The sequence below is a fragment of the Plectropomus leopardus genome, chromosome 19 (genome assembly GCF_008729295.1).
Source record: "Plectropomus leopardus isolate mb chromosome 19, YSFRI_Pleo_2.0, whole genome shotgun sequence".
NCBI lineage: Eukaryota > Metazoa > Chordata > Actinopteri > Perciformes > Serranidae > Plectropomus > Plectropomus leopardus.
Window position 1 is genome coordinate 10,145,481 of NC_056481.1, and position 9,485 is coordinate 10,154,965.

Here is a 9,485-nt window from a genome sequence, read left to right on the forward strand (position 1 = left end):
GTTTTAACTTGTGGAAATCAAAAGCCTAAATCAAAGTTTCCAGTCATTACTTATCATTTATCGCGAGGTTTTTCTCAACGTTCATACATAACAAAACCGTGATCTGATGAGATTTTTTTTAACCATGTTGTTTTAATACTTCTTGATACTTCATTTGTATCATTGAAATTTATGCTTTTTCTAACGAAGTACGTCTTATTTTTAGTTTCCATCCGTTTGAAGATTGAAATAAGAATGAAATCACCAGCGTCACACAGATCCAAACAGAGATTTATTAAAACGACAATTGATAAATGAATACATATCTGTTCATCTGAAGGACTTCTTTAGCTACGTCTTGACAAAATGTTTCATACACACGCGCGCACACACAAACACACACACTTTGTAGAGGTCCACGTATGTTTTTAACAATTTACATTGTGCATATATCCACATATGTACAAAATCCATGTATTATGATACATTTAATTCCAACCACGAAAATAAAAATAAATAAGAAACAGGCCCACTTGTTACAAAATAAAAATCCACGGTTTATCTTTTTACAACAAAGAACTGAAAATCAGGCCTTCTGATGTGCAAGTAAAAAAAGTTTCTTCCGAGACTAAAAATATAGGCTGTTTTTTTGTGTAAGGGGGCTGGGGGGTGTGCTGCTTATAGCTGGTCCCATATAATCTTGTACTGCACATTTATCTATTTATATCTTTTTACAATACTCAGTGATACACACAAATTCAACAGTAGCTGATAGATCTCTCACAAAACTCCAGTTATACGTCCATGACAAACACATAGACTCTTCGACACAATGAAATCACAAAAAAAGAAAGAAACAAGAAACTCTGGAAAGCGGGTTGATTTTGGTGATTTGGGTGTTTATATTGCACATTACATAAACTTGACTATAACCTGCCTCATCTCCAAATCTTCAGGGGGGAATGTTGCGCGGGGTGCGGTGAGAGTGTGGCCGTTTTAAGTGTACTCCGGACCGGACGACTCTTCTGACAAAGACCGCTGTGCTGTGAATGGGTCGAACCCGTTTTCATCTACTGACAAGCAATTGCCTGCCGAGCTGTAGCCCTTCTTTTTAGTTCTCCTTTCCTCCATCTTGATAGTATCGTAGAGCCCCTGCGGAGCCTCCTCTAACAGGTTATCTCTCTCTGAGTAGGACGGTTTCATTTGGCACACGTTGCGCAACAGCAGCAGGGCTGGTGCGTAAAGCACATTGACGAGGCCCATGCCCAGATTAAGTTGGACAAACCCGAGATTGTGCACTATTTGACCGGCTACTATAGGACCCATAGCGTATGCAACAGAATAGGAAATATCTGCTATAGCGTAAACACTCCCGTACACTGAAACATGACGCACGTCGACTAAAAACGCAAGTGTGGGCAGCAGGGCAGTGTCTACAAGTGCGATGCCGAAACAAATGCCGCACAATGGCGCAATGAGCTGACCAAAACTTTTGCAAGCAGGGAGTGTGCATGAGCTCGCGCCTATGATAACCAAACCCAAAGCTCCGTAGAACCACTGCAAATTTGGATGCTGTGCTGCCAATTTGACTGTTATGTACACGCCGAGGACGTGCGGGAAGAAAGCTGGGAGCCAAGTGAGCCCCATCTCCCACTGGGAGGAGTGCATGGTGGTCTCCATCCAGTTGGCTATGGTGGGCTCCAGAAAGGCTAAGGGGATGTTGCACACTGTGAGCGCCCCGGCCACCACAGCTATGTACGGGTCAATCATGAGTCTGTATATAGGGGTGCCCACCGGCATGTTCTCTCTAGTCCTGTTGGAGAACGGCTTGATCACGGTGAGAAGCAGAAAGCCGTCCGCCAGGCAAATGCACGCGAGCACGATGAAGGGCACTTTCTTGCCCGCAAACTCGTACAGGATGCCCCCGAATGGAGGCGCCACCAGGCTCCCGAAAGAGATGAACGCCAGCGCGATGCCCAGCGCCGTGCTCCTCTCCGCCTCCTCCGTGTACTTGTCGGCTATCATCGCGATTCCAGATGTGTCCGCGAACGCAGAGCCGAGACCCTGCAAACTTCTGGCCACGAAAAGCGTCGCGTAGTTCTCCCCGATTGCAAATATGCATGTGGACACGAACATAACAATCAGCCCGATTAAAAGTGGAATGTCGTATCCAACCCGGTCTATGAAAGTTCCTGACAGCGGGTTAACTAAGAGCTGCAGAATGGCTTTGGATGCAAAAAGTACTCCTATCTGGACATCTAAATTGTCCTTGTTGCTTTTGTCTTGGCTTGTGCTGTTGGCTGAAGAGTTGGGGTGCATGACTACGTGGACGTGCTCTGACTGCTCACTCTCCAACTCAGCAAGATAGTCTGGAATAATTGGCACGATTACCATGTAGAGCATATTGTCCAGCAGGAGAGCCACGCAAACAATCACTAATATGATCCGTCTTTGCTGGTGAGGATCCCTCATCGCGGTGCCAAACTGCTTGGTTCTTTCTCCCATCTCGGATAGTTTGACGGCGGCTGATTTGACCAGCCCGGATGATCCTCCTTCTCCATCCATGATGTGCTCCTCTTATAAAAAAAGATTTTCGATTCAAAAAATTGTAGTTGTGCTTTTTCTCTCCGTCTGCTGGCGATCTTTCAACACCTCGGATGACTCGTTGGTGTTTTCTCTACATTGATGTGATGCTCTCCGTCCTCACCTCGCCTGTGCGTAAAGGGAGAGGCGAAGAGGAACTTGGCTGCCTCATCGGTGAAGATGGCTTTCCTCAGCTTCCTCAACGTGTCCTCGCCTCAGCCACATCCGATCTTGTTTCATGATCTCCCGAGAAGTGACGTGTTGAAATCGTTGAATTTTCTGCACCGTGCAGAGGTTTCGGCTCGCTACTCTTACATGGCAAAGTTTGTTTAGAGCAATTTTTGGTTACTTATTTGCAACACTTCAGACGCTCGAACTCTCTCATCTCCGTGTCCATACCTCCTATCACCTGTGGCACTTTTGCGCTCAGCTCTGAGACCACGAGTGACTTCGTGGCCATTGGTGCACATTAACCCGCAGGTTGGGCGCTATTTTAGTCCCCTTTTTTGTCTCCTCTTTTTACCAAGAGCTGTGACGCATCACCAGCTTGCCCCCAAGTGGATCCCTTCAACACTTGCCTCCTTTATGTTAATTTCCCACCATGGCAGCAATCACTTCAACCAATAAGAACCAGTGAGCACCACATCACGACCCCTCTTCATGCGAGAGCCTGAAAAAAAGGCTTTCTTATTCTTAATGTGCAGTGTGACTCGTGACTTTGGTGCCATTCTTCAGATCTTCTATATGAATTCAGAGACATATACGCGCACGCACAGTTGTCATTTCTGCAATCATACATATTTACCAAAGAAAATCTATCCGATGTTAATCTCAAAATAAGATACAAACACATGCAATATACATACAAAGCGCGCGCACACCCACAGTACCTGCATAGTCTATATGAAAACCTAAAATGTATTTAAATACAATAATAATAGATAAACTAATATAAACTCACGTCTGTCTAAATATGGATGCTTTTGGAATTATTAGTGACAAAAATATTCCAGTGAGTTCGTGAAATAGCTTCTTAATTTAAAGTTAATTTACTTAATTAGCTCTTTAAAGTTTTGAATATCCAAAAACGTTGTGTGCCACACACAAAAAAAACCCGCTGCTGCATGAGCTTTCAGCACCACAAGGTTGTGGACAGCTCCTGTCAGTGTACACGTGAACGGCAGTTTTTCGCTGATTTTATGAATGAAAAAAAAGTTTAGAAAAGAGTTTAAATGTAGCGAAATAACTAAAACATGCCAATAACAATATATATATCAATAACTATAACAATACATTTGTGTATTACATTGAAAAATCTATAGCATGCAGGTCTTCTGTGATGAGATGGAATCATGCCAAACAGACCGGGGGGTGTGGAGACCCTGTTAGATTTAACACGAAACACTTGCGACACCTTATGGTAAAAATATGCAAGTACGTAAGAACACCCATAAAAATCATCCCGTACCTCCTCTCAGTGACGCTGTGCACGATGTTAAAAATGAGTCATTTATGTCGTGAGAACCGCTAATGTTGGTCCTGTCAGTAGTTAGTAATGGTTTACTTTTCTGATAGTTTCAGTTTGTGGTAACACTTAATTTGGATTGTCAGCCTACAGGTTGGAGTTTATAGAGTATTTGACACATTTCAAGAGCTGATTAGTTGAGATTCAGTAATTCAACTATTTTGCTGTATTCTGTAGATGTTTAATAGATTATCTACTGTATATGGCACATGTGGCAATTTACTTCATTTTCTAAAAATACATAATCTACTTGAACTTTAGCTTTTAACTCATCTTGTGCTTCATAGATTGAGTAAAAAAGTTCAAGTTCATGGGCATTATTTTATATGTAGTTATTTGCCACATATACTCTGTACTTTTTCTTAAATCTCAACTAATCAGCTGTTGAAATGTGACAAATATACTCTATAAACTATCTGTTGGTGTACTATCCAAATAGTATTTTGCCGTCCATCCACAGATGCACCATAGTTTCCTTTATAGATCAGCATTGACTAAATATAGTAAACAAGTGTTATGGTTTTTGATGTTACCTCAAACCTGATTTATTTTTAGTTTAGCAATTTAAATTTGTTTCATATTTATTCTCATGATTACACCTGAGATCTTCCTTATTGTCAGTGTTGTAGTTCATTTTGTAGAAAGAAAAGCAAGTGTAATGAAAATGAAACCCCAAAGTATAGTTTACATTTTGTCATGTCTTGTCGTTTGCGTGTACCTTCACCATTTCAAGTGTTAACTGTAAAGAGTAATGTTTATATATTATTATTTTGTTTCACTATATAACATCCCAATTTCATTTTCATGGTGTAAAAAACACATTTTTCAGAATCAGAATCAGAATCAATTTAAACTATAAAAGGCTTGTTTATTTATTGTCTTTTTTATTACTTTACTAGAACTAATAAACTGCCAGTAGAGGGCGGCGAAGGCTTGCAAATAATAACAAATGTGTAATACATGAACTGTATAACTAGAGAAGCAAACGCCAAACCTCAAAACATAGAAAGGGAACCTCCTTTCTCATTTAATTTTACTTATTTTACGTGACTCAAGACCCATGTTTACATGAAGCACATACATAATATTAAATATTAACAAAATGATGGCACATGGCATTGCTAAACTGCAACAAATGATACTTAAACAAAGGAGGGACATTCTTCATAAAGGCCTTGCTTCTCTGACTGTAATAACAAATATAACTTAAATATAGATTGGCAGTTTGAATAATACCCCTGTAAATACATTTCTGTATAATTCATTAAGTTTACATTCTGACATCCAAACAAAATATGATACTCATCTCCTAGATGATTGTCGCTACAAAGATTGCAGATCCTCTGACTTCTATCCAGCTCTTTATATCTCCAAATGACTTTAGGAACTCTGATGTTGTTCACCCTAAAAGTACAAATAGCCTGCCTGTACTTTTGTACTTTTCATACAACAGATACTTCTCCAGTTGAAGCTCTTGTTTAAATTCCACGGACTTCTGAGCTCACTCTGTCACTTTTGCATGAACTGATCTGTCAGCCTCTTTTCATCAGTTGGTGTCAGCTAGTTAAAGTTACAATAGAGTCAAACACTAAACAACAACCAAGTGGTCTAAATTAACCTCAATGGTCCAATTTAAGCTTTAAAGTAAAATCACATATGTTTCCGATGCTACAAAATGCTATAAATTGTGTGTTTGCATCAGCAATCGTGAAAACAAGAAATTTTAACCTGTATGTCGAGCTCCTCAAATTGTATATATACTTGTATATAATGTATAATCTACACTGTTAATCAATACTACTCTATAGTTCCTATAGGTTGATCTAATTCTTATTCTTTTTTTCCTTTTTTTACTGTAATAATACAATAATAATCAAATAATGTTCAACATGCCATTTTTTCCTTCTTTATGTGCCAGTGCTGTGACCATATATTTGTTTCTACCTATTGTATTTCTTACATCCTTGGCCGTAAGAGCATATTTTCTTTTTATTTGTTGATATCAACAATCATGATGATTACTGTTATAAAACAACATATTGGATGTTGATCTGCGTAAACAGTTGAGGAGTGTTTCCAGTGTGTTCAGTGGATTATTTGATGCATTGGATTAACACACCACAGGAAGTAACTGCCAATTTCACTAATGAAAGAGGCTTGGCTCAGCAGCAGTCGCTAGATGTTTTTATTTTTTAAATATACAGATTTTATACGGGTGACAGTGCAGAAATGTGACTGCATGGATAATCTCTAACTCATTCTGGTGACTTGGCAGCGTCTGCAGGAGTTCAGAGCGTCAGCTTTGTCCTATGGGTTTAAACATGGACGCGAAATGACCTTTGATATGAGAGAGTTTTAACAAATGAGAAAAGAAGAAAGGCTGTCTATAAAGGCATTTGATGCAAATATTATCTAATCCAGATTATTTTCTGGAAAACAATCCTTTTAAGGCTGTTTCTAGTAAAATCCACAAGAGATGTGTTACATTTTTTGACACAATTTGCTGTCGTGTTAAATCAAAACATCAGCTTGTTTATGAGAAATCACTATGAACAGACAGAGACGGTGTTATGTAAGCTCTTTGTTTTTGTCATGTGACATGTCTCCTTCCACTGTGTCATCTAATCTGACCCGTGGACTGTAACGTGTAATGTTTCATGTAGGATTTACTCTGACCTTTGCTTTTTTTTTCTAAGTAACTCCAACCTAAGTGATTATTTAACATTAACTGCTGTGCTTATTGGGCCAATACAATGTTAATAATTAACCTGGGACTTTATGAAAACTGTGTTTTCCTCAATTGATATCTGTCCTTCACTTTTCACTCAGGAAAGTCTGTTATGCTTTGTTTATTTATTCATTTCCTAAACTGTAACCCAGCAGCGCTTTAATAGATTATCAGTTGGTGGAAGAGTTACGTTTTTATTTGGTGTAGAAATCTAATCCAGCTGCAGTTAATAGATTTTATTTTGTACACCTACTGCATAATCTATAACTCTAAGAGTAATGTAAACTGTACTGACAGAACTCATTAATTTATTTTGTACTGTTTTGTGAATTTAAATCATAACTGGCTCTTCAAGGAAGTCACGTCCTCGATAATATCGCCCAGAATTTGCAACAACCTGATAAAGAATTTACATTCTTTAGTTAGTTTGTGTAACTGAATCCAGTGTAAAGCAAACTGCACAAAGTTTAGTTTATTTTGATAAAAATAGTGCAATTGTTGTTATTTATGTAATATAAATATTTAAAGCTCTTTGTGGTCTTTATGATGAAGTGATCTATTTGCACTTCAGATCAGTGTGAGGTTAGCTATAAGGGCATTTGCAGAGACATTCAGGAATTTACTCTATTGCAGCGGTAGAGGTCAAAGGTCAACTTGTATTGCCCTCAGTGTCATTAAAATGTGACTGGTAGATCGATTATGGTCTGAGCTTTAGAGTCATGTATGACTTCATGATATTCTGTGAAGGTGAAACTGTCTCTACGTGTAAAATGACAAAAAAAAACCATGGAAAATGGTGGAGGGAAATAAAAGGAGTGATAGGGCATAGAAAGCAATAATTGCTGCACTGCAATTTATATATTACATTTATCAACACGAGGGACATAGACCTTTAAAAACCAATATGGACTTTGGCACCAACCCCCCTGCTCATAGGCTAACAGTCAAACAGAAAATAATCATGCTGGATTTTTAAGGCTCATTTTAATGTCTTTAATTTAAATATTCAGGCAAAACTTTTAAATTGAGGATTTTTTTATTTTTCTGGAATTATTATTATTTAAATGTTTCAACACCATAAATACAGTGAGTGCAGAATTATTAGGCAAATGAGTATTTTGACCACNGATTTGTTTTTGAATGTCAGAAATGTATATTTGTGAATGTTGAGCTGTTATATTGGTTTCCCTGGTGAAAATAAATAATTGAAATGGGTATATATTTGTTTTTTGTTAAGTTGCCTAATAATTATGCACAGTAATAATCACCTGCACACACAGATATCCTCCTAAAATAGCTAAAACTAAAAAAGCCCCACTCCAACTTCCAAAAATATTCAGCTTTGATATTAATGAGTCTTTTGGGTTCATTAAGTACATGGTTGTTGTTCAATAATAAAATTAATCCTCAAAAATACAACTTGCCTAATAATTCTGCACTCCCTGTATAATCCAGTGTGCAGAAAGCCTGGAAACATCTATAAGGCCATCATGTAGAGGAGATAAAATATACAGAATGTGCTGAATGATTGGACAATTGAATTAGATAGTTTAAAAGTTTAAAAAACTAAATTTCATTAGTTTCTTTTCATAAATGTGAAATGGTCAGAATTTCTGTATTTATTTTTTGTGTGTGCATTAGTGGGCAGTGTTCAGGCACTGAAGCCCGTATAACCCCTGCAGATGGCACTGTTTGGACCACCTTGGACCAAAGTTTCAAACGCCTCTGTTTCCCTGTTTGACAATTGTGCTCAAATGATGATGGGATATGATGATACGTGCTGTAACATCAGTGGGGTACAAAACTGAATTATTATAGTTTTGCCATTTTCAGTACTTTTTATTTTCATTTTGTTTTGTACTTTTGTTTTGCATTTAGTTTCAGTTTGTTTTCAGATAGGTTTACTTTTTTCAGTTACTATTTAAAATGTTGAGTTTTAGTTTCATTTTTACTGGGTTCAGTATTTGTTTTAGTTTAAAAAAAATATTGGGGTGATTTGAAAGGGGCGAGATTTATGAAGCTCAGATTAAGTATTACACTACAAATGCTGGACTTTGGGGAGGCAATAGACGTGATGTACTGATGTCTATTTATGCTTGTTTGCTTGTTTTGTTGACAAATTTAACCAAATTAACAAAGACTGAAACTGAAGACATTTCCTGTATAATTTTATTTTATTCTAGTGAGTTTGTTGATTCCCAATATTGTTTCAGTTAGTTTTCATTTATTTCTATTTTTTAAATGTTTTTTTTAAATTTAATTTAACTTACTCACACCTACTTTTAGTTTTTAGTTTTAGTTTTCTATAATATCCTTGTTACAAAGAGAGGTAACGAACTAAGATAACTGATGTAAACTAATAGAGATGATAATAAAGATTTGTAGTTATTTGGAGTTGTACCAGGGGAACTCATGGCCTCAGTATTTCAAAATTTCTGGCTACATCCCTGTTTTTTTTTCTGTTGCTCTTAAGGTCAAAAGCTGACTCTGATTAACCAAATCTCTCTGAACATGTCACGTGTGCACCCGTGTGGTGGGGCTGCTGTTTGTGCTGCACAAGGTTTTTTTTTTTAACGACAGATGTTTTCATTCTATTTTTTTTTTTACACCATCTGTCTGTGACCAGCATTAAATTTAACACACTTATCATGACTATTGAAGCACACACGG

General features: G+C 37.6%; 1 protein-coding gene across 1 annotated transcript; it reads right to left on the reverse strand.

The window, feature by feature from the left end:
• Positions 1 to 347: 347 nt before the first annotated feature.
• slc18a3b (solute carrier family 18 member 3b) lies at positions 348 to 2,731 on the reverse strand. The gene has a single exon (XM_042508395.1). The coding sequence runs from the start codon at positions 2,542 to 2,544 to the stop codon at positions 976 to 978; it is 1,569 nt and encodes a 522-aa protein (XP_042364329.1). The 5' UTR covers positions 2,545 to 2,731; the 3' UTR covers positions 348 to 975.
• Between the last annotated feature and the right edge of the window lie 6,754 nt (positions 2,732 to 9,485).